We start from the raw sequence: 25,473 nt of genomic DNA on the forward strand, positions 1-25,473 counted from the left end.
GTAGAGAAGGCAAAGGGCAGTCACCCCCTGGTGCAAGGAGCTCAGGTGAGAAGGCAAAGGGCAGTCACCCCCTGGTGCAAGGAAACGGGGTCCAAAGAGGAAGGAGGGAACCAGAAGGCCACAAGAGCCTGGAAGCGAGGAGTTTCTAGAAGGAGGGCAGCTAAGTCCATGTATTGGACGCATCAGTAAAGGGGTCCCCAGTGACCCGGGTGGAGCCGGGGGAGGGGGAGGAGGAGCCAGGCTAAGAACTAGATCTGAGGTTGCCGGGAGGACTCGGAGGACAGGACGACCTGAGGAGGAGTTGAGGACGACGGCAAAAGAGTGGCTGAAGGCATGGCCTAGGAGCCTACCTGAGGTGGACGGACTGGAAAGCAGGCAGGTTTCAGAGAGCAGGAAAAAGGGAGGTGCAAGGAGTATGAGAGTGGCAAGGGGTGGGGGGAGGGCACGGGGGGGGGGGGGGGGGGGGCTGCGGTCAGGCAGAACCTCAAAAGCATTGACTTGGAGGCAGGGCTGTCCTGAATGCTGCGGAGCCCTTGGGTCCAGCTGTAGGAGGCTGTGGCCCCAATGGACACTGAAGACAAAGGGTCCAGGAGGCGGGTTCGGGCCCCACTGGCAGCCAAGTCCCCTAGGCTAGTGGCATTGGACTGCTGTGTCATCATGCTGGGGATCCAGTTAGAGACTAGGAAACATCTGTTGAGACCTCCACTGACCAAGTTACCAAGTGAACGTGTGGAAGGACTTAGGGTGGAGAAGAGAGTGAGCTTGGGGTCAAACTCTCCAGTGGGGCAGGGGCGGGTGTGACTGGAGGCTTCCGGGGTGATGGTGATGAGTACAGGCAGAGAATACCCAGCAGGGGAAGGGGTCCCTGACGGAGGAGCAGAAGGGACGGTCTGCAGAGAGGAGGTCACCCGTCCACCACCTGACCTGAGGACTCGGCCAGATTTGTCACAGCGGGGCCACGTGCCTCCATAGACTGTCTGGAATGCTCCTCCATCTCCTGGGCCTGGACGCCTCTGTTTTAGCCTTTAGGGCTCAGCCTAGATGTCACCTCCTCAAGGAGGCTTCCCTGAGCACCCACATCCCTACTGTTCTCTCCCACATGCCCTGTTTGCTTTAATTGCAACTGGGGTATGTGGTAGGCAGAAGGACTCCTGCCCCCAGAGATGTCTCCATCCGAAGCCCTGCAACTCATGAGTATGTCCCCTTACGGGGTAAAGGGGCCTTTGCAGATATGATGAAGTTAAGGAATTTGAGATGGGGAGATTATCCCTGATTATCTGGGTGGGCCCAGTGGTATCATAAGGGTCCTTATAAGTGGAAGGAGGAGGTCAGAGCCAGAGAAAGCAGCCATTAGCCAAGGAATGCAGGTGGCTTCTAGATGCCAGAAAAGTCAGGCAAACAGATCCTCCCCTAGAGCCTCCAGAAGGAGCCAGCCCTGCCCCCACCTGGACTTGAGCCCAGTGAGATTGCGGCTTTCTGACTTCCAGACCTGTAAGAGAATACATTTATGTTGCTTTAAGCCACTAAACCTGTCTTACTTGTTGCAGCAGCAATAGGAGACTAATACAAGGTACGTGACACTTGGAGTGATGCCAGTCCCGAGATGTTAAAAAAAAATGTCATCAAGGGGCACCTGGGTGGCTCAGTTGTTAAGCGTCTGCCTTCAGCTCAGGTCATGATCCCAGGGTCCTAGGATTGAGCCCCACATTGGGCTCCCTGCTCGGCGGGAAGCCTGCGTCTCCCTCTCCCCCTCCCCCTGCTTGTGTTCCCTCTCTCACTGTGTCTCTCTCTGTCAAATAAATAAAATCTTAAAAAAAAAAAAAAATGTCATCAAGACTCAAAAGGTGCAAAGCCAGTGGACCAAGCAAACTGCCAACAACTTGCTCTATGGCAGTCAATCCCACTTAGTGGGCAGAGCAAAACCTGCCACCCACTCAACGTTAGTCTTGAATGAGTTTTGAATTAGACACTGTCTTTGGGCTTTATCTATTCTTGGGATCAAATAGGATGTTCCTGTATTTATCTGTTTAGCTGTTTCTGCTCGGCTTGTCTGCCTCTTGAGGCTGGATTCTTCACCTGAGTGCCTGGCACCAGGAGGGGCTCGAGAAGCTTCTGCTGCCTGGCTGTTGAGGCATGAATTCTCAGGGACAGGGACGAGGTGAGGAAGAAATGCTCTTCAGGAAGGGCCCAGGGAGCAGGGGAGGGATCGGGCAGTGCTAGAGCGAGTGGCCTGGGGGGTCCCTGGTCTCAGTGCTCTAATGCGTGAACCCGGAGAATGCCGGCTCATCTGGCGCTACCAGAGCCCCCGAATTTTCAAGAAGGGTGAGAAATCTGGATTTGTGAGTGAATTTGCCCAATTTTTAAATGCTGCTAATTCAAAATTCTAAAAAAGTGGTGGGCCAAACAGACATGAGTTGACGGTGTCGGCTCTCCGACATGTGGCTTCTTGGAGCTCGTTCCAGGGATAAAGTAAGCTCTGTCCGAGTTACTGGGGTCACCAGGGGACTGGAGGGAGCAGGTGTCCCTGGACAGTGAAGGCTGCCCCAGGTCTCCGTGACCGCCAGGGGGCATGCAAGCCAGGAACAGCCGTGCTTATGCCGTTCCAGTTACGATTCTCATGTCAGCAGAAGCACTTTTGCTGTATTCCCAGCCGAATCCTTACAACCTGAGACATGGGCATTTTTATCCCCATTTTTCAGGTGAGGAGACTGAGGCATGGAGAGGGGATGTGGCCTAGCCAAGGTCACACAGCTAGCAGGGGCAGAGCTGGGCCTCAGCTCTCCCCACCCCATTCCCTGTCACACAGCTGACGGAGGGGGACCGGAATCCACCCAGGCCTCAGAAGGGGCCCTCCCCACCCAGGGTGGGACAGACAGAAGGCCGCTCACCAGACTCCACTGACGCAGCGCGTGGACAGCGCCCGGGGCATGATCTCCGAGCCCTGCTGCATGAAGCCCCCCACGGGGAACCAGAGGCTGTTGCCCAGCGTGTACTGGTTCTCCAGGATGTGGGGGCGCGCCCTCAGACACGGGTGGGGGTTATACCACTCATAGGGGCTCAGCCTGTGGAGAGACATGGGAGTGAGGGGAGGATAGAGCCGAGGTAGAGAGAAAAAGGACAGACACGGGGGAAAGAGACAGAGACACCAGGATGAGAAGAGATGGGGGGCCAGTTAGGCAAAGGAGGGAAAAGAGAGACAGAGAGATGAACAGAAAGAGACACACACAGAGAAGAGGTAGAAAGAAACACAGAGGCTGAGAGACACACATACAGATAGAAAGACACACAGAAAAGGCAGAAAGAGATGCACAGAGAGATACAGAGAGAGAAACAGAGGAAGAGAGAGAGTGGGAAGGGGACAGGCCCAGAGAGAGAACCGCAGAGCAAGTCAGAGCCACAGGGTGAGACAGGGCACATAGACAGGGAGAGAGGGACATAGGAGGGCCCAGGAATCCGAGGCCCGGCATGGAGGCCGGGACAGAATGTGCGGGTCGGTCACAGATGCCCCAACCCATGCCTGTTCCTGGGCGGCAGGCAGTGGACTCACCTTGCAGCCAGGAACAAGACGCAGCTGACGGCCAGGTAGGCGAGAAGCATGAAGAGCCACACAGCAGGGGAGAAGGGGTCCAGGAAGGAGAAGTAACCAGGCTTGCGACCCTGTGGGGAGAGGGCATGAGGCCCGGAGCCACCCTGACCTGCGTGCATCCCCAACCCCTGCCCCCATCCCCAACCCCTGCCCCTGTGGGTGCATCAGGCACCCACAAGCCCGAGTGGCCCATCGCGGTCCAGCCTGCAGCCTCTGCTTCCCTTGGGGACACAGGCATGAGCCCCACCATCAGCCCCTGCCCCATAGCCTCCACATGTCCAGGGGAGCCGTACCATATGCACTCGGTAGAGGATGCTGATCCCCAGGGTCATGAAGGGTTTGGAGAAGTCGATGACCTTCTCCCGCTCGGCCGTGATGGTGAATGCCGCCACCGCCAGGTCCGCCTTCTGCTGGAGGGGAAGGAGGCGGGGGCAGCGGGGCGGGCCAGGGAGACAGACGGGCAGTTAGGGAGACACGCACAGAGAGCTCCTGAGGGGCCAACAAAGAGAAAGGAGGGGGACCGAAGGGGCCAGGAGCCCGCACTCACTCCAGAACGGCACCTTGGGCCCAGAATCGGGCCCCTGTCATCTCACGTCTGCTGGACGATGCTCCTGTGGCCCTTCCCTGCCCAGCCGCCCCTCCTCATCCTGTCAAGTTCATTGTGAAGGCCCTGCTTTATAAATGCCCCCACGGACCTGCATAGCTCCCACGTCCCCCACCACCAGGTCATGGGGAGAGCCTGACGTGGGCGTGGAGATGCCAAGACGCTGACCCACTCAGGGCTCTCTTCAGGCCTTGCTATCCTCTTCTATCTTGACGGCTCATGACATGGAGCATTTACTATGCACTGACTTTGCACCAGGCTCCACGCTAGGTAACACTTTCTACGGGTTACCTCCTTCCAACAGCTCCCGGAGGGCCACTACTAGCCCTGTTTTATAGATGGAGAAACTGAGTCTCGGAGGGGCAAAGGCACTCGTCAGTAAAGCTGGATCTGGGGGACCGTAAAGCAGAGATGGGACCTAGCCTCTCCTGCCACCGGCAGGCCCTGGTGACCTACACATGTGCACAGACACCCCCCAGACACTGGACCAGTGCCCAGCTCACCCGACAGAATGACCTCGGGGGGAGCTGCACGTGGTCTTGAATGGGGGAGGAGTGCCTGGGGTCCAGGTGAGGGTGGGGAGCGGGTGGGGTGGGACAGAGAAGGGTTTGGATTAGTGTCTGGCGGGCATACCCAGAATCCCTCATCCAAAAGGATCATTTCACTCCAGCTCAAGTGGACTTAGCTGGCCTTGAGCTGTGGGCCAGACAGAAGACAGGGAAAAAGCCAACACTTCGCACACCCTTCCCGCCACACACGGCACACGTGGGCACTGTATCGGGTCCCATGTATGCCACCGCTGACTTGTGCTCACCACGCCACATCCACACACACGTGCTAAGACACAGGCTGGCCCAGCGATGTACCAGGCGCACGGGCGCAGGCAGACAGACTCATGCCCTGGACACAGCGTAGGGAGGAGGAGACACACGGGGGAGGGGCGATCCCTCGAGGCACGTGCATAACGGCGCAGGCAGGACAGGGCAGGGTGCTGGAAAGGGGAGCTCTGACTCTGCCCTGAGTTCGCTGGGTGACCTCGGGCAGGGGTTTCCACGTCTCTGGGCCTCAGTTTGCTCATCTGCAAAATGGGAATGGGGGTTGGGCAAGATGTCTCACACACCTCTCCTGGTCCTGGAGTTGGGACCCGGCTCCCAGGAGACCCCTTCCAGGCATACTGACTATCCCCCAGGCCTCCACCGGACCCCAGAACTGACTCCAAATTCAAGCAGAGATGACCGTAGGGCTGAAATAAGAGTAGAGGTCCTGGGGGCGCCTGGGTGGCTCAGACGGTTAAGCATCTGCCTTCAGCTCGGGTCATGATCCCAGGGTCCTGGGATTGAGCCCCATGTCCGGCTCCTGGCTCAGCGGGGAGCCTGCTTCTCCCTCTGCCTCTCCCCCTGCTCGTGCTCTCTCTCTCTCTCTGTATCTCTGTGTCTCGAATGAATAAATAAAACCTTTAAAAAAAAAAAAAAAAGAGTAGAGGTCCTGGCTCACTGGCCTGGGAGGAGACACACACTCACAGGGAAGCGGCTGAGACAGAGCACACGGGGTAATACAGGTGTGGACGGAACTGGGGCACGGGTCAAACAGCTACCATGGGGCGAGGGACACGGCACCAGCCCCAGTGTGACTTGAGCGCAGAGAGCGGGCATAGCCCCAAAGCAGAATCCAGAGGCGGCAAACTGCGGCATGGGCCCAAAATGGGCTGGATTTGGGGTCTACCCTTGCAAATTCCCAGGTGTGCTGAGAGTAAGGAGCATCTTGCCCCTTCTTATGCACTTGCTACTCTTACGCCTAATATGTGAACTGCCAGGAACGACATCAGCTAATACAGGAGTCCTATCACTTCGATGCACTCACGGGAGGTGTGCCCTGGGGAAGGCCCTCCATGGGGGCCTGAGTCTCCCCTTCAGAAAGCAGGAGGCAGTGGCTTCGCAATCGGGGGTCAAGGGAGCGCTGCAGGTCCCGAGGCCCAGCACCAGGAGCCCACTTCCTCCCTAAAGGGCTCCCAGCCCCTTTCTGTCCCCTCCCTTGCTCTGCTCCCTGGCCTCCTCCCCCACTCTAGACACCTGGCCTCGGGCCAGCACCTAGGCCTAACCCACTTCTTCCCTTTCCTGAATTCTCCACATCTCCAGTAGCAAGGGCAGCAGCTCTGCTGCCAAAACACAACTCAGATCTGTCCACTTGTGTCCATCCGCCCATCCAGGCCCTGACCATCAGAGTCTCTCTCCTGACAACTGCATCAGCCACCTCACCGGCCCCCCAGCCACTACTCAGAACCGCACAGTCCAAAGGGAAAGTCCCCTGCTAAAATCCCCTGGGTGGCTTTGCACTGCACCTACAGCAAATCCCTTTCCCGGCCAAGAGGCCCTAGGTGATCTGAGACCCACCTGCCTGCTGGCCTCGCCTCATGCCCTTTTCCCTCACCCACTCGGCTCCAGCCACAGTGCCTGTCTTTTGCTCTTCAACACGGCAGGCACATCCCCCACCCCAGGGCCTTTGCATGTGCTCCTCCAGAGCTCTGCCTCACCATTCGAGGCTTAGCTCACACTTCACTCCTTCAGCCCTCCCCACCAGGGGAGGCCTACAGACCCCACTTACCCCCACCCCAGGGTCCTCTCTCTCATATTACCCATTACCCTGTTTCATACCCTGCTTTACACCTACTAGAGTTGACCCTGCCTGTTTGCTTATTAATGGACTAGCTTTCCTACTAAATTACCAGTTCCCTGCCTATCTAGTTAGAGGTGCGCCCCAGAAGCTACACAGGGGCTCCCAACAAACACTGCTGGATTTTGACCAAGCCTGGCCTCTCTGAACGGCCCCCAGGGCTGCCACCGTTCCCCACCATATTCCTGGGCCTCGAGCCCCGTCTCACCCAGCTGCTTTCTGGCCTCCGTATCACTGAACACGGCCTTTGCCCGGGGCGTCCCACTCTGCCCTGCAGAACTGGATCCCACCCACCCCTACAGGGTCCCTTGCACCCTTCCTCCTCTGCGGCACCTTCTCTGGAACCCCCCAGTCTCGACACCCCTGGATCTACCACAGCATTTAGCTCAGTTTGGAAAACATCTGTTCACTTCTCTGCCTCCGCAACGAAACCTGCAAAAGCAGGGCCAACTGGATGCATTGTTTCTCCTCTGCTGAAGAACCAGGAATGTCCCCCCTCCTCTGGGGGCCTCCCAGAGTGTCCCGGACAGAGAAAGCTCTCCTTCCCTGTGCTTCATGGAACCTCGCATGGGTGCAGAGGCTCACCCTCACACAGCATGTACGTACCTCATGGCCACCATTTCAGGGCTCCCCCCCGCACCCAGAGTAGCTCACGTAGTCCCCAGAGCAACCCTGTCCGAAGGACCATCCTTCCCACCATTTCACATGTGAAGAAATGGAGGCACAGTGAAGGTAAGCCCCTGGCTTCTAGCTGACCTTGGGATTCAGAACCAGTCCCCCTCTAGGGGTTTTGTCTGTCCACTGTCTCCACCCTCCATGGCCAGGGGCATCGGAGGTCAGGGTCCAGGTGTGTGACTCCTCTCTGGTCCCGGGAAGCTTGGGAGATGGGCGCTTTGCACATGACTAGAGTGAACGGGTCCTTGAACTTCTCGTCAACACACAGCAAACTCAGCCTGAATCCGTCCCCCGGGTCATCCCAGGCGGAAGCCTCCACCCTCTCCCCAGCGTCGTCCTTGACATCCCTCCACCCCTCACCGCTTCCATTCTCAAGCTCTCCTGATTCTGCTCCCCAAATGCCTCTGGAATCGATTGCCTCCTCCACCTTCGCTGCCCTGCTCCTGCCCCAATCACCGTGTCTCAGGACTGGAAAGCTCAGCCAGTCACCCGAGGGACCCCAGAAATGACAGCCTCGGTCACCGTAGCTCTGCTTAAACCCAGCAACAACTCCCACTCTCCTTACACTGTCATCCATACTCCTCACCCGGCCCCCAGAGGCCCCTCCCCACCCGGCCCCCAGCCCACTGCCACATACTGAACGTTTGTGTCCCCGCTACAAACTCATCTGCTGAAATCTTAACCCCTAACGTGATGGTGTTAGGAGGTGGGCCTTTGGGAGGTGAGGAGGTCATGAGGGTGGAGGCTCATGAATGGGATTTAGTGCCCTTATCCCGTTCCATCCAGAAAGCTCCCTCGCCCCCTCCACCATATGAGGCACAGCAAGATGGCTGTCTACGAACCAGGAAGAGGCCCCTCACCAGACACCCAATCTGTTGGCACCTTGATCTTGGACTTCTCAGCCCCCAGAACTGTGAGAAATAAATTTCTGTTGTTCATCAGCGCCCCCAGTCTGCGGTATTCTGTTACAGAAGCACAAACAGACAAAGACACCCACCGCCTTGCCCTGCAACCCCCCCGTTGCAGTCACTCTGCCCATTCTGTCTGTCCATCAACTCATTTACCTACTTGACAAATATTAGCGGAACACCCACCACCGAACGAGCACAGTTCTAGCTTTGGGAATCCAGCGGTGAAGATAAACACATAATGGTGGGTGGTGACAAGTGCTATGAAGAAAAATAAGGCATGGCAAGGGGATCGAGGCTGCTGGAAGATACTAGTTTGGACATACTCCCCGCTGCAGGGAGATCTTGAGAACAAATGTGAAGGAAGTGTGGAGCAAAGTAAGGGGGCTGGATTCTACTCCAAGGACAACAGAGGACGTCACATCGGAGGGTGTGAGCAGGGGGGTGATGTGATCTGGCCACCATGGGAACAGACCACAGGGGCAAGAGTGAAAGCAGGGGTCCTGGGGACCAAATGAAGTCCATGGAAATACTTGGGGTGGGGGGCTAGGTGGTGGTGGAGAGAGGTGGTCAGATTTGGATTTCATTCCGAAGGGAGGACAGACATTCCTTAAACCCTGCAAACTCCTCCTAAGGTCCTCTTAGAGCCTTTGGAACTCTCCTTCCTCCTCCTCCTCCTCCTCCTCCTCCTCACCCTAGATTTCCTAGAAGAGTCACCTATTTCTTACAGAAGATTTCCCTCCAAAGGGGGGGTGCTGACATTTAATCTTTGGAATGAAATCAGGAAAAATCCAAATGATGAGCCGTCTGTAGAAATGATGGGGCGGGGAGACTGTCTAAATGCTGAAAAGCCAACCAGCGCACTCCAACCCAGCCCCAAATTCGCCCTCTACCCCAGCTCTGTGCAAACCACCATTCTGCTTTGCCATCAGCTCCCTGTCAGACTCTGCCAGTAGGGGGCGCCAGCGGGACACTGCCAGGCGGGAGGAAGGCGAAGGCTCGCCTGCCTGGGTGCTGCACCCCTGCGGCAATGGTTCCTCCTGGGGCAGCAGAGGAATCCAGTTTGTGGCTTCCCTGCACCTGCCGAGCCGGCCTCTCCGAGCCCCTCAGGGAAACCAGTGCCAGCCAGCGAGCACCTTCCTCTAAGTTTCCAGTAGTTTCCGCTCCTCTCACCATTCCTTCAGAACTAGGGAAGCAGCCATTTCCTGCCTTGCCACCCCCACGATAGCTGAGAGTGAGGGTGTGCAAACTGTGGCCCTCAGGCCAAGTCCAACGCCGGATTTTGTGAATAAAGTTTTATTGGAACACACCCACGCCCATTTGTTTAGGTATCACCTATGACGGCTCTCCATCCAACAACAGAGTTGGATAGCGGTGACGGTATGGCCTGAAAGCCAAAAATACTTATATCTGGCCCTTCGCAGAAAAAGTTTGCTGATCCCTGCATCGGAGTTCAACTTTTACCCTCTTCGTTACCATGTTAACAACTTTATTCCTAGTAAGTAATGCTCTTCATTCAAACATTCGGCATGCCTTCCCTCCTGGCAGGACCCTGACTCGTGCAGAAATGACAACAGGCCACGTGGGCACTCCCAGCTCGGTCTCTACGAGGGCCCAGTGATGAGCATTTTCTCAGAAGGAGACTAGTGAGCTGCAGAAGAGAGCACAATCTGCTCCCAAACCCCAGAGGTCTGCACTGTGAGTCACCCCTGGGTGCCCATGTCCCTGTTTGCCACCAGCACTCTGCATATCCCCAGATCTGCTGGGTCACCGGGCCCAGGTGGCAGATCAGCTTGCATGCAGCTGGGATTCGCTGCAGAGCCTTCGTGCACTCCGGGCCTCCCTCAAAATGAAAAGCCGTGTGTGTTGTTTGGTAAGTGGGTTGGAGCCACTCACAACTTACATCCAAATCCCCAAGTCACCAAACGTCACCAGTACCAGACAAACAGCGGCCCCTCCTCAGATGCCTGAGTTTCAGCTCCGTGAGGCCCCTCATCTGAGTCTCTGAGTTTTCACTTTTCCAACTCCTTCCCCCGTCCTCTTAGGCCTCAGGGTGGTGGTTGCTTCCTGCACCCCTTACCCAGTGATCCCTTACTTTGCTTTCTACTCTTTCAGTCATCTGGTTAACCACTTGACCTTCTTTGTATCAAATTCGCTTTGTTCAAGTAGCTGCTGTGATTCCGTTCAAGTGGCTGGTGCTATTTTTGTGCCCAGATTGGACCCTGACCCACAGATGTCAGCGGCGGGTTTCCTGCCAACCCCCTTAAATGTGACTTCCCAGGGTAGTAGACCAGCACGACCCCAGGTGCGCCGTCAAGATCAGGTTCTCTGCGGCCTAGGTGATGGCGGAGGCGAGACGGAAGGCTTTCGGTGGGCCCCAGAAAGCGGGCTGGAGAAAACAGCGTTTGCCAGGTCAGTAGCTCAAGCCAGCTGCCAAGGGCTGTGTTGACTTGTTCCAGTAAAGAGACTTCATCTGGGCCAGGGACTGCAGTTGGAGTCACCGCCTGATTCCGTTTACAATAATCCCCAGTCATCGTCCAAGCTCCGTCTGCCTTCTGCACAGGCCGAACCGGCTAGCTGACTGGGGGTGAGATCACCACCTCTGCTTCTTTCAAGCTGTTCATGGCAGCACTGATCTCTGCAATTCCCCCAAAGGACGCAGAACTGCTTTTGGGTTACTATCCTGGCAAAGACAGGGAATTCTAGGAGCTTCCGCTTGGTTCTTTTACCATAATGGCCCCAACTCTGCTGGCGGCCACGCAGTTCTCTTCCAAGTATACAAGTGGGATCTGGGAAAACTCAGGGTGGGTCTGTGGACCTCTCAGGCCCATTCTGAGTCGAACTTGGACTCAGACTCCGTCTATTGCCTGACCACATAAGGCCCACTGCGGTCCACCAGGCAAAACAGGAAAAATCAAAGTGATCTGCCATTTATAAAAATGACCGGGGGGTGGGGGGACGGGTGTCTAAATATCTAAAAACCAACCGAAAACCTGCATGACCTTCTCTGCATGAGAAGGAGCCTGTATAGAAACCACTGCAGCTTTTCTGGAAAACGGTTCGACGATCTATAACAAAAGCCATACAGAGGGTCCTCTTCTTTGACCTAGTCACTCTATTCAGAGAGTCGGTCCTAATCAGCTGCAGTTCAGGCAAAGCTTTTGTGCATAAAGATGTTTGCTTATGGTTGTTTCTAACAGCACAAACAAATAAAAAAAATGCCTGGAAACAACTAAGTACAAAACCACGCTTCGATAAATTACAGTCTGTCCGCATGGGGATCAGTATATGCAGCCAGGTAACGTTCTGTTCAGGTGGGAACAATAAGGTATTATTTTTGGCCTTTGAGATTGGCAGAGGTTTTTTTTAAAAAGATTGATAATACCTCTCATTGGCAAGAGTGTGGAAATGTGACATTCTCGTGCACTTTTGGTGGGGATATAAATCGGTGGAACCTTTCTGAGCATCCATTTGGCAGTCTCTCTCTGCTTAAAAAACATTCATACTCTCTGACCCGGTGCTTCCGCGGTTAGGAGTTTCTCCTTCAGGAATACTCCCACAAATCCACAGGCCCAGTGGATGGTGGCATTGTCTACACCAGCAAACATGGGAAACCACCCAGACAGGGGATGAGTTAAATAATTCATGCTCAGCTGCACAATGAAATCCGTATTTCTCCTCTCGAATTTTGGATTGTCACCTCAAGCGATCCATGCCCAGAGACAATCCTTTTCTCCCCAAACCCACCAAACTGCGCCTCCCACTTCCTCCCCAGGGTGGGAGCCAGCCTTGCCACCCACCCAGCTGCTCAGGCCATGCCCTGCAGTCACCCCTGATTCCTCTCTCCCTCTTGAGCCCCACCGCTCGAGTCTAAGCCCCCATCTTCTGTCTCCTGAACCTTCCAACGGACTTCTACTCTTAGCATCCTGTTTCTACTCTTGCCCCACTACAGTGATTTCTCCAGAGAGCAGCCTGAGTAATCACTTCTGAATGATTTAAAAATTAATCAAGGTCATACGTCCATAGAGTGGAGCATTATTCAGCCCTAAAAAAGAAGGTGGTAACTGATCCACGTTACGACATGGATGCACCTTGCACACGTGATGCTGAGCCAAAGAAGCCACACGCAGAAAGCCGCATATCGGATGATTCCATTTATAGGAAATATCTAGAATAAGTAAATCCATGGAGACGGAGAGACTGGCGGCAGCAGATAGCAGTCTGGTGGTTTCCAGGGGATGGGGAAAAGGGGAATAGGAGGGAGCTAAGTGCTGAATGGGTGTGGGGATTTCTTTGGAGTTCACGAAAATGTTTTAGCATGAGGTAGAGGTGATGGTGTGGCACAACATCGTGAATAGACTACCTGCTCCTGAATTATACTTTAAAATGGTTAATTGTATGTTATATGAATTTCACCTCAATAAAAAAAGAGAGAGAGAACAAATTAGATCACGGCACATTCCCTGCCTGAACCCTTCCACTGGCTTCACACACTGAAAATAACATCTCAGCTCCTTACCCCGCAAGGCCCCCGGTGATCCAGGCTCCGCTCTGGGACCTTGTACTTTCCCTCGCCCACCCGTCACCCCAAAACTCTGTGAGGGAGGTAATATCATCCCCATCTCAAGAGGCGACACCAAGTCCAGAGAGGGGACCTGGCTTGTGGGGGCCACATGGGAACGCAGGCAACTGAAGCCGGCCCTGCCTGACCCATAACGAGCCCATGACTGTCGTGGCCACGGCGGATGGAGGCCGCTCAGATCTGCCCTTGGGATAGGGCACTCACGGCCCCAGCTGCCAAGCATGCTGGTGGCTGATCGCTCTCAGCTCGGTGGGTGGAAGAGCCTCCCTGAGGACGGCCCCCTCCAGTGACAGGTCGGTGGGGTGTATGAAGGCCTGCCCCCTCACCTCAGCTCCAGAGCTGCCTGGGGGTCAGCTGACGCCCAGCGGTAGCTGCATGGCAACTCTGCTCCTTCCCTCCCTCGCAGGGCTGGTTTCCAAGGGGGCCTCCTGCCTGCTAATCTCCACCTCAGAGTCTGCTTCCCCGGAACACCCTAAGATAGCTGCTTTGTCCTTGAGGGTGGGGCCGGAGGGCACAAATTTTTATCCCGGGGGCGGAGAGGCGCTCTGATGACAGCACGTGAATGACAGGTCAGACTTGTACTGTGGAAGATCCTACTGGAAGACACAGCAGAATGGAGAGAGGTGGGAGGCCAAGAGCCAGTGAGGAGGCTGGGAGAGGGGCCGGAGCCTGAATTCACGCAGTGAGGACAGGGAGAAGGCCAATTCCAGCAGTGGCCACTGGGTGGAATAAATGGACCATAATTCAAGACTGGCCTGGGGACGGGTGGGGTGACTGGGAAGATTCCGGTGCCCTGGGCTGGCTTCCATCTGGAAGTCACTCGTCAGCTCCAGGCCAGCCTGATGGGGGCCAGCCCTGGCTCTACCAGTCACTCGCCGTGTGGCCTGGACATGGTACCTTGGTGTCTCACTCTCCATTAAAGAAAACTGGGCTAATACCAGGCCCTCCTCGTGGGGCGGCGTGCATATGGTTCAGAACGCTTGGGCAAGGCCCTGGCATGGGGTGAGTGCGTCATCCTGTCCGCCCTGGGCTTCCCAAGTCCCTGCTGGGGGTCAGACACACCTAGCTGCAGCCCCGTGGGGAGGGGGGCAAGTCCCTTTGCCTCTGAGCCCCAGGGCAGCAGTGGGAGGACAGCGATCCTCAGTCCCTTTAAGTAACACTCGAAAAGCCTCTGGCTTGTCAACAAAGGCAGCTGCTGCCGAGTACCCCCGTGAAGCTCCGTGTACTTGGCCATCCCACGGCAGGCAGGCAGCTGAGCCTCTGCCGGGCCAAGCCCCGCCCATCCTTCGCGCTCCCAGCCCGCTCCTCCTCCAGTGTTCTCTCCCTAAATGTCATCGCCATCACCCAGCTGCCCGAGCAACGGAGAGGCTCAGTCCTTTCTCCTGTGTCCCCAGCCCCAGGCCGTCACCAAGCCCAGGTGCTCTCAGCCTCCCTGTGTCCAAACTTGCCGTCCCCCTACCTCCCTGCACATCATCCTGCCGCCACCCCCCAACCCCACCGATTCCGGTTCCTCACTTGAGCCAGCTTGAGACCTTTGGGGGTGCGTGCCATGAGCCCCCTGCTGATAGCCAAGCCCTTTACCCCGCTCAGTTAGAGCAAGGCCAGGCCTGGCTGTTGTCTCCCCAGGGTGTAGCATAGGGCCTGGTATACAGTAGGCCCTCAGTAAATGCTAGCTGGCTGGAGAACAGACACGTGAACGTATGCGTGTGCTGGCCATGGCGGTAGAAATAACATTAATGAGAATGCGTATAGAGCACATGCTTACAGTACCCACTACCCGCCGGGCACCCATCCTAAGCCCGGGAATAACTCGTTTCATGCTCAAGACGGTGGTGTGTTCTAGCTACTATTATTTCTCCAGTTCTACTGTTGAAGAAGCGATGTCACAGAGAGGTTAAGGAACTCACCCAAGGTCACACAGCTGGTAGGCAGTGGAGCCAAGATACGAACAGGACTCAGCATCACAATCACGCAGTGCATTAGGAAAGCTCCCGGCCTCGGTGCTGTGCTTGCCCCAGACACCATCCTGCCCAATCCTCCAAACCCTCCGCCCAGCTGCGGGGCAGGCTTGAGGCTCCTCCCCAAGGTCATGCGGCTGTAAAGAGGACTATTCCATTACTTCTTCGTTGATGAAGAAACTGGCATCCACTTTACAGTGACTCTGGCTGGGGGCTACTCTCCTGCCCTTGGCCTACTTCCGGGGACCCTGATAAATGCTCTGAACCCACATGACTGAGGACTAGGATGTGGAAATGGAAGTCACAGGGGAAGTCAGCCAGTCGGGTGGGTGCCGGGCCGCCTGCTCTCCATGCTCCTGGCCTTCTCAGATTCTGGTTTCAGGCCCTTCAAACCCACCCAGAACAGAAGCTTTCAGACAGGCTGGCAGCGGCGGGGCGTGCCTCGGGCCTGCTCATGGGGTAGGGTGGGAGAGGCCTAGCCACCAGGACCCCAGGGACCCCCCAAGCCCTCCCTCCACCAGAGCCATTCTGCTTTGTCCCAGCTTCTGAGGATGCCTTCAATTGGGGGGAAAAATGTTCTGCAGTCAAAACAGCTTTTGAAAATCAGTGCCCTAAGGAATAAACGCCCTTGTCATGCAAAGTGGCCTTCTCAAGTCTACCCTGGTGACATTCCCGGGCTTGGATGCAGTGAATTCTGGGATGGAAGAGACAAGAGAGTGAGGATACTTGATGCCCTCAGCCAAGTCCAATGTCAAGGCTTCCCTGAATGTTCGTGGCCCTAGGTCCCTACTCTGCACACCTGCCCTGGTTGGCTAGGGCCTGTGTATCTCCCCTGGCACGGCCCTCCCTCCAGGCCCTTGCCTACATGGTTTCTCCTGCATGGAATAAAAAGAGGGACTGCAGGGCGCCTGGGTGGCTCAGTTGGTTAAGCGACTGCCTTCGGCTCAGGTCATGATCCTGGAGTCCCGGGATCAAGTCCCGCATCAGGCTCCCTGCTCGGCAGGGAGTCTGCTTCTCCCTCTGACCCTCCCCCCTCTCATGCTCTCTCTATCTCATTCTCTCTCTCAAATAAATAAATAAAATCTTTAAAAAAAAAAAAAAAAAAAAAGAGGGACTGCATGTTGAGATCCCCTGCCTCTGACAAGCAACATGGGTGGCGCTGTCCCTGTTCCCTGAAACCCTCAGGACAGACCTGAGAGGCATCATTATCCCCATGCAAGGGAGGAGAAAAGACAGGTAAAGGAAAGAGAAACAACTCACCTGAGCATTCAAACCCAGACTGGTCTGACTACAAAATATTTTTTCCACACCACCCTCACCTCCCACCTCCCACACCCCTGCCTCTCTCCCTCCTTCCCCTTCATCCAAATCCCACCCACTATCAGGGCCCTTCCAGGGCACCCCCCCTCTCTCTCTCGCCCTGACTCCCCTTCTGTAAATGCCATTTACTCTGCTCTGAACACATTCTCCTGCTCCCATACCCCCTTCACCTTGCTGACACCTTCACACCCTTTGGGAATCTATTTGGGGGTCACCTCTCCTGGGAAGTCCTCCCTGGACTGGCTGGGTCAGGAGCCTCCTCTGGGTCCCTCCTCGGAGTTTCCCCCATCACAGCCCTGAAGGGTATCTTGTGGTCATTTGCTTTCTGGCATCCTAAGGACACCCTAACCTTTTGAGAGCACGGTCCAGGTCCACTGTGCTCACCATTCTACCCTATGCCCAGCATGGAGCAAGGCACACAGACAGTGCTCTATCAACACCTTCTGAGTGAGCGGACTTGTGAGTTCAACAGGTAGCCTCATTGTCGGCAATGTGCCAGGCCCTCCTGGTGGGTGCCGGCCACAGGGCACAAGCGAGCGCCATCCCCATCCTCCCGGCCCAGCCCTGCCACTGACAGGAAGCCTCTTTCCACCTCCACAGTCTCTGTCCAATTCTAACTCCGTGTCTTCTTCGTCCACCCAAAAACTCCCTGAGCACCAGCTGAGCCAAGGGCATGCTAGGAGAGCATGTGGCAAAGCAGGACACAGGAGGTGAGGCGTCATCTCTCGTCCCCCCGCCCCGAGCCGGCCCCGCGGCGTTCACCAGGCCCAGGAACACACAACACCTGTTATGTGCCAGGCTGTTCAAAGCGCCGCGGGCTGCTCGCCTGCCGGCCTCCCCACGCCCACCTGGACCACGGCCCCTCCCCCAGACCCGGCCCAGCCATACCCGGTTGATGAGCTCGCCGACCATGCCTGTCCAGGAGCCGTTGGGCTCGGGCGCCCCGTACAGCCCATCCTCCACCAGCCGCAGACGGTAACGGAAGCGCAGGAGCTCGGCCAGCTCTCGCAGCATGTCCACGCAGAAGCCCTCGAAACGCTCGTTCCCAGACAGGGCCTGGAAGTTCGGCCGGCGCATGACATATGGGTTCTCCTGGGAAGCAGCAGAGAAGCGAGGTCAGAGACTGGACAGCTAGGGGCTGCTTGGGGAGCAGATCGTGAATCTGCCTCCACATGGGACAGAGTCACTGCATCCGTTCCTTGCCTACAGATGTTCAGAGTGGGGGGTAGGCCTGGAAGCTGCTGGACGTGGTCTCTGGACGCCCCCCACACACACACACAGATCACTGGAAGCTGTTTTCATCTCTGCCAGCCAACCTGATGCTCTGTTGTCTCAAACTCAAATGCCTACCAGGGAGGCGAGTAACCTAAGAGTAAATCACACGGAGGGAGATTATGCCAAACTGGAGTAGGGGCTTTCAAATTTCTGACCATGATCTATAGTAAGATACACATTTTACTTTGCAACGCAAGTCATCCGCACACATGCACTTAAATAGACTTTGTTCCTCAAAAGAGTCCTTACTCTTAGGGATTAAAGGCAGCAGACCCTGATTATTTTCTGTCCTGCTCTACTTCACTTTTTTTTTTTTTAAAGATTTTATTTTTAAGTAATCTCTACACTCAACATGGGGCTCGAACTCACAATCCCGAGATCAAGAGTCACATGTTCTACAGACTGAGCCAGCCAGGCGCCCCTCTACTTCACTTTTCTACACGACCAGTAGCACCCACTGAACTGACTTGATGAGCTAGCAAGGGATCACAGGGTCTGCCCCACCAGGATTGAGTGCCAGCCGACACCACTACGAGGGAAGCAGGCCTGAGATGCCAGATGGCCCGACGTCAAGAATTCTGGAATCCTCGGCTGTTTTGCAAAATGTCCTGATTATAAAGGTTAACAACAATTCACATTCTAATACGGATTCTGGTAATGCTTTGCAGGCTAAACAAACACCTCAGACTCCGTACGGGTTTGCTACCCTGATGCTTATTTCTGAGGGGTTCCAGCAAACCTTACCGACCCCCAATGCACCAAATGAGCACAAAAGCAGGGAAAATGTGCCAAAGGGTTAGTAAGATGAGGCATTATGAAGTTGATGTCAACAAAAGGGAGTCTTAATCTTGACACAGCTTTGTCTAAACGGGTGTTTGTATAGTGTCACTTCGGACTGAGGAACAAAGGAAGTCAGGACTCAGGACACAGCGGGGAGGGCTCTGGCAAGAATATCCACAATGGTGGCCGCGCCCTGAGTACCTGCTGAGTGCCAGACCCCCACTCCGCCCCTCGAACAGATCCCTTTAACTCCTGGCAGGTGACCCTACACCAGAGGCCTTATCAGACTCATTTTACACATGTGGAAACTGAGGCTCACGGAGGTCAAGTGAGGTGATTTGTTCCCCAGTGACAGGTACGGTGAGGCCAAGTCTCAGTATGGGCTGTGGATTCGTGGACAGCACCAAGCCCCACAGCTGAGGGGTAGTGGGATGGAGGGAAGTCAGTGAGTGCTTCTCTCTCTCCACCAAGCCGCCTTTCCAAGCCCCAAACTGTGGAACGGGGAGTAGGAATGTGAGATGATGCTAATAATAGCATCAGTAGCTAGCATTTCTTGTAGGCTTGCTGTGTGACAGCTATTCCGTCAGCGTGGGAGGTCGGTATTATTACCCCTGTTTCAGAGATGAGGACACCGAGGTCCCGAGAAGTGAAGCCGTAAGTGGCTGAGATGGACAAGCTGGGCTGACTCCAAAGCTCTGCTCTGAGGCCCTGTGCTAGATGGACCTCAAGTAGACAGAATCCAAGAGCGATGCATGAGAAACCAGACAGACAGGGACCCAGGCCGGGTATCAAAGCTGGAGAATCAGAAATCAAGACTTCTCTAGACAGGCACCAGTGTTAGAGCTGGAAGCCCCCCCCCCCCCCCCCCCCCGCAAGCTCTCTCCACATACCAAGCAGGGAACCGAAGCTCAGGGAGGTCAAACGTCTCGTCTGAGGCCACACAGTGGAAGCAGGGCAATGGCGAGGGGAGATGGGACAAAGCTGGGATTCCAAACCCAGTTGCTGTGCACTGTGAAGCCCTTGGTCCTTCCACCAAGGCCCAGCTGATCTCCAAGTCCAAGGCTGAGGCACTTGGGTTGTGGGTTTAGGTTCAAGGCCTCAGCATTGGGGTCTGAGCTTATTGAGGCAGAAATAGGGACTGGGGCCCACGAACAGAATTCAAGATCAGAGAACAATGATGGCCCCAGACCATCAGAACCAAGGGTCTGACGGAGCCTCTCATCCAGGGTTTTCCGACTTATTGAGAGTCTTCTGCGGAAGTACCGCAGACAGACAGTGGGCTGGTGCTAAGTCTGATTCTAAGAATCCAGCCCACAAATGGCTATACATCTGTACGCAAAATGTACGCCCAACGGAATCATGGCAGGATGGCTCCTAGCGGGAACAAAGACTGAAACTGCCTAATTTGGGACAGGTTAAAAAGATTATTGATGTCATCAAAGACTCCTAGGCAACTCCTAAAATAAGTTCTATCGGATATATTAAGAGGAAAAAGAAAAAAAAAAAAACCAAGCTACAGAACAACGTGTACAATATGCTACTCTTTGTGAAGGAAAAAGCGAAGATGTGCTTGTATATATGCATAGATGTTTCTGCAAGGATGTGGCCTCTGAGGAAAAAAAATGGGTGCCTGGAGGGGAAGGAGTACTTTGAAATCTATTTTATGTAAGTTTGTGTTAACTTCTGTGTCTCCCCCAATGTGATGAATTTTTTTAATTAAAACTTTTAATATTAAATATTGAAATATTTAAAAAATTTTTGAAGCAGGGTATGTAAGTGTATACAGAAACATGAATGGTCAGGAAGAGCCAGAGCAATCCTAAAGAAGAAATTGGAGGATTGACCCTATGAAGTATTACTACTTAGTTTAAAGCCATGGTATTTGAGACAATGTGGTATTAGAGCAAAGACAGACAAATCGATAATAGAACAGAGAGCTTGGGGGGTTGGGGGTTGCCTGTCTGGCTCAGTCAGAAGAGCATGTGACTCTTGATCTTGGGGTCATGAGTTCGAGCCCCACACTGGGCATAGAGATTACTTAAAAATAAAATCTTAAAAAAAAAAATGTCCATGTGAAATAAATGTGCCCTGCCCCCCTACCTCACATGGTACATCAAAATCAATTCCAAGTGGATGGTAGATCTCACTGTAAAAGGTACGATTAAGTTTTTCGAAAACAAATAGAAGACTTCGTGATCTTGGGGTAGGTGAAAACTTCTTAAATTCTAAAAGCATTAATCAAAAAAGGAAAAAAATCATGGATAAAATGGACTTTAGTAAAATTAGAAATCTTTTCATCAAAAGATTGGGAGTGCAGAAGCAAGCCACAAAGCACAAGGTATTTGCAAGACATATATCCAGTGACGATTATATCCAGAATATATTAATAACTCATAAATCGATAAAAAGGTCCTATGTCCCAATTTTTTTCAATAATAAAAAAAAAAAAACCCAAACAGAGGACTTCCCAAAAGAAGAGTGTCAAATGGCCAATAAACCAAAAAGGTGGTCAACTTCCCTGTTCAGGAAATGCAAATGAGAAGCACAATGTGGTTCGTCTGGGGGGTCATCCGGGTACCAAGCTCAGGGCGGCTGGGAAGACCGGATAACACAAGCAGAGGGCCTGGCCCGGCACTGAGACGTCAGCCACGGTGGTGCTAGTTTATCCAGGATGCGAGCTCAGGAGAGCATGCCTTCCGTGCTAGAAGGCCAGGTGGCTTTCTTACCTCATGCGATCCCCCCACAGCCCTTCAAGATGGGATTTTACAGATGAAGGTAAAGGCCAGCTGAAGTGGTAGGGGGCAAAGTCATGAGGAGAGCGAGGTCCGGCCAACCCCAGAGTCACCAAAGAGAAGGATGAGAAGTCCCAGCATGATGAAGACAATCACGGGGACCACGGAGTGTTCTGGGAAACCTCTGCAGGAGGGAGCAGGGCTGGAGGCTGAGGGAAGGCCCCACACAGCCTCGCCTCCGTGGGCTTTCTTTTGCACCCTAGCTTCCTTGTGGGGCCTCTGTCAATCTTGGTCCCAGCCACCCTTTTGGCTCCAGACCAGTGAGCTCCACCCCAGAGATAGCCTCACCCTTCCCCCATCTCGGACCTCCCCCTGCGCCCTCACTCCCAGCCTCTCTGCCAGCCTCAACACCCACATCAGCTTCCATTCCCTCTTCCTACAGCCCCTACAAGCTCAGGCCTCGCCTCCCGACCTGGAGCACCTCTCCTCTCTGGAGCTTTTCTCACATCTAGGTCTGACCCTGCCCCTTCCTGCTCAACACTGTCCACAGCCTCAGGGAAAGGATAACTGCATCCTCCAGAGACCCTCCCCCCTCTGCAGCCCCGCAGCCTCTGGGCCACAGAGCTGGGCCACAGCACTTACCACCCTCTGTGCTTGCTAGGTGCCAGGCACTGTTCTAGGCCGCTTGGACAGAGTAGGGAAGAAGGCAAAGCCTGACCGCCTCTTGTCCCAGGCACCCAGTTTGACTCACGCCAGAATCCCCAAATGCCCGACGAGGGCCCTGCCCACAAATCCGAGTCAGAAAACATCAGTGAACGAGTGGGTATGTCCACCTGTGCAGATGAGGCCGCTCCCTCCACGTCCGGTCTGGCAAACACCTCCTAAGGCCCCTGCTCTTAAAGCTCATGCTTCTTGGCATGTCCGGCCCTTCCTTCTCTGTGCACCCAACTCCTGCACAGCTTCTAAAGCCCTGTCTAATGACATCTCCTTTGTGAAGCCTTCCTCAAACCTTCTAAAGCTGAGTCAGTCCCTCATTACCTTGTATTGGAATGATTGTGTCCAGGTCGATGTCCTCCATCAGACTGGCATCCCCTCCCCCGGTGCCACTCAAGAGTAAGGAAACCACAAGACCATCTGTGACTGTTCACATGTATCCAGCATTTGGGTTAGGCCTGGTGCACAGCGGCTTCAGTAAATATTTGTGGAATGAATGAATGAATGAGTGAATGAATCCATCCATCCAAAGAGCAATGAATGTCAGAAAGAGAACCACACTGGCTCACGGGCCTTGGGTAAAAGGGGAGACAGGTGTGAGGAGGAGATGAAGCCTCCAGGGTCATGGCTCGTCTCTCCTGACATCCCCTCCCTGACCTCTGTCCCTGCTCCCCACCAAGGACCCCACCTCTTTTGGCCCCAGGAAGCTTCTCGGTCTGGCCACACTGCCACAGGCATGGAGGTGTGACTTCTCCCAGCCAGCCCGGCCTGGCCTTCGGGGCCCCTCGGGGAGGCTGTTATGAAGCGTCTGGTTTCCCGTCTGCAGGCCATCTGGCCCTCCCCAGCAGGCTCACTGGCCCTTCTCCAGAGGGACACGAGGTCCACGCTAGATGGGGAGCTCCTCGGGGACTGAGAGAACAGCCTCTGGCATCCTGTGACACCTGTAGTAATCCCCTCTAACCTCAGCATCCACAGCTGTGAGCCAGCGCGGCTCCCACACTCACTGGGGGGCTCCCACAGACAGCGGCTGCCAGCACGCTGGGCACTTGGCTGTTCGGCAGGGCGTGGCTGCCTGGCACACCGGCCTCCGGGCCCAGCTGCTCTGGGCAGCCTCCTGCTCACCAGGTCCTGTGCATCACCCCCGTCCTGACCTCCCGGCGGCCCGTTGTGCCAGGTGGGAGGCGGCAGGGTGCAGGGGTAGAGGGCACAGGCTCCGAGCATGTCGCTCGGCTCCAGCCGGGATTCGCCCTGTGACCTGTTTCCTCGCCTTCGAAATGAGGAAAATAAGACAAGACTCGTGGAGCGGCTGACAGGTTTATAGAGCAGCGCCTGGAAAGGGCCCAGCACGGTGGCTGGTGCAGAATGGGGCGCTCCGTGTGTGTTTGCTGCTGCACGAAGGCCCCTTGGTCTCAGACGGGCTTAACTGCAGGAGCAGCACACACAGGGGCTCCAGGACCGCATCCCTGGCTGGTGCTCAAGTTCAAGTATGAAGGGACTGCGGGTGCAGAGAACAGCGGCCATGGCTCAGGCTCTGGAGCCTCAGGGACATGACCCGGGGCAAGACGCCTCACCTCTCAGAGCCCTGCTTTCCACAGCTTTAAGATGGACATGAAGTGGTCACGTGTCAACACCCTCAGGTGGCAAGTGTGGCCAAATGACTACTCTAGTGATGGTGATTTTCGGGGGTCTACCCTGGACCAGACACCATGGGAGGCGCCCTGCTTGCGTGGCCCCATGGGCTCCCCGTGACACCAGTCACTGCCACATCTGCCGTGTGACAGCCAGTTGGCAGAGCCTGTGCGCTCCCTCTTCCAGTGGCAATGAGGCTGCTGACACCCTGGCCACAATCAGGAGTTGCTGGGTGCGCGGGTCACATTCCCTGCTGGTCTGTGCACTGCGTGAGCTGAGGCATCCCCCTCACCGGGACTGGACTGGGGCACTGCTCAGGAAAGGCCCTTCCACCCACTGCCCGGCCCCCCCAAGCGCCACTCACCAGAATGGTCGTGACCACCAGCGTCTTGTTGGCCAGCGTGTGCGACAGGTTGATGTCCAGGGTGGTGGCATTCATGGCCAGGGTCCGGTTAGAGTACCATACCCCGATCTGGGGCAGAGAAGGGGCCATCAGCACGAGCCCGGCCTGAAGACACCTCGGCCTGCTAGGCCTGCCCCCACCGTATCGGGACTCTGGATGTTCCCCCAGGCCTGCTCACCTCGCGGTGGCCCTGCCGGGACTTCTCCAGGATGCGCAGGGTGTAGTTGGTCCTCTGCCCTTTGCTGTTGAACTCGACCCGCCCAGTCAGCCCATCATACTCTACCTGGCAGGGTGGGAGGCGGGCAGAGGGGGGCGGGGGTGGCAGGGGGCCCAGAGGCACAGGAGGGAGAGGCCCAGAGGGGAGGAGACAGAGAAGGAAGAGACAAACAGGAGAGGGAGAGGGACCAGGGAGGACCACAGTTAAAAGAGAAAGACAATGTGCCAGCAAAAGAAGGGAGGTGGGGCGAAGCAGCAGGGAGAGGGCAGCGCAGACAGGCAGAGGAAGGCCAGGAGGGGAGGGGCCACGGAAAGGAGGAGGAAGAGGCCCAGAGAAAGCAGGAGGGGGTGGGGTTGGTAGCAGGGGCGGGGAGAGGGCAGAGGGGCCACAGGGTGGACACAGTGAGTGCCCCGGCCTGAGACGGACGGCCCTGCCCCCTCGGCCCGCCCCGCTCCCAGCTCACCATGCGCAGGTAGTTCATCAGGCTGGTCCCGTGGGGCCAAATGTTGGCTGACGTACAGGCCAGCGGCTTCACGCCGATCTCTTGGCTACGGTTCAGCTCCCGGACGGCGCTCACCACCACGTGCACCGCGTCAAACATCAGGGCCGCTGACAGCTGGGGGGACAGGACGGGGAAGAGGCAGCTTAGCCAGGGCGCCCCAAAGCCCTCAGACAGCGCCCGTTCCTCCAGGAACGTGGAATCAAGCCGGCGGGCAGTGAGGACGGGTCTCTGGGGGCCTTTCTCAGGGAAATCAGGTGGCAGTGGGAAAAACGTGCGTGCTGCCCATGCCTCTGTGGGAGCAGCTCTCCCCGAGTCACGCAGCCACGCGCCTGTTTGGGGGACGGGCACGTCAGAGAGGGTTTGCCTGGACGGCCAGCTGGGTCACCTCCACACGGAGGTGTCCGTGGGCCTGAGGGCATGTCCCGGCATCTGTGTCTGCGAGGCTGATGCAGGTGCAGGAAGAGGGCCTGATTGGGGGGGGGGGCATGCAGGCTGGACACACACGACTGTCTGTCTATACAGAGAGGGGGTGTGGCATCTAGGGATTTAGGAGGCAGGTGAGCATCACGGTTGTGAGCCTGGGCCTGGGCAGCAGGCAGTTCTGAGCTGGAGGCCTAGTTCTCCTATTTCCACCTTGGTTTCCTTCCCTGTAAAATGGGGATAATTGTACCCTCTGCCTCCACGTTCTAGTGTGGGGATCAGACAATGCAACACACGCACGAGCTCAAAACCGCCCGGCGTTCGGTGAGTGAGTGATACACCTGGGGCGTCTGTGCGCATGTGTTTTCGAGAGTGCGTCTCCGCTGGCTTGGTGTGAGGGTCGGAAGGGCTGTGTTGTGGAGACAGGTGCAGGGGTGCACAGGAAAGCGCCTCTGCCCAGGTAGGTCTGTGACGCCTGATGGCCCGGCTCCGTGACCG

General features: G+C 55.7%; 1 protein-coding gene across 2 annotated transcripts in view; it reads right to left on the minus strand.

Annotated features, from left to right (window-relative positions):
- Nucleotides 1–25,473, minus strand: part of GRIK5 (glutamate ionotropic receptor kainate type subunit 5) — a 53,398-nt gene that overhangs the window by 16,396 nt on the left and 11,529 nt on the right. The window contains exons 9-15 of one of the 2 annotated variants that reach the window (XM_032388035.1): nt 24,517–24,669; nt 24,015–24,119; nt 23,798–23,905; nt 17,192–17,395; nt 3,880–3,996; nt 3,548–3,657; nt 2,889–3,062 (exon numbers count right to left, since the gene is read on the minus strand). In XM_032388035.1, coding sequence (XP_032243926.1) covers nt 2,889–3,062; nt 3,548–3,657; nt 3,880–3,996; nt 17,192–17,395; nt 23,798–23,905; nt 24,015–24,119; nt 24,517–24,669 — 971 coding nt within the window. The remainder of the gene's footprint in view (nt 1–2,888; nt 3,063–3,547; nt 3,658–3,879; nt 3,997–17,191; nt 17,396–23,797; nt 23,906–24,014; nt 24,120–24,516; nt 24,670–25,473) is intronic. The other variant, XM_032388037.1, reaches the window with a different exon arrangement.

This window comes from Phoca vitulina, unplaced genomic scaffold (assembly GCF_004348235.1).
Source record: "Phoca vitulina isolate PV1807 unplaced genomic scaffold, GSC_HSeal_1.0 scaffold52, whole genome shotgun sequence".
NCBI lineage: Eukaryota > Metazoa > Chordata > Mammalia > Carnivora > Phocidae > Phoca > Phoca vitulina.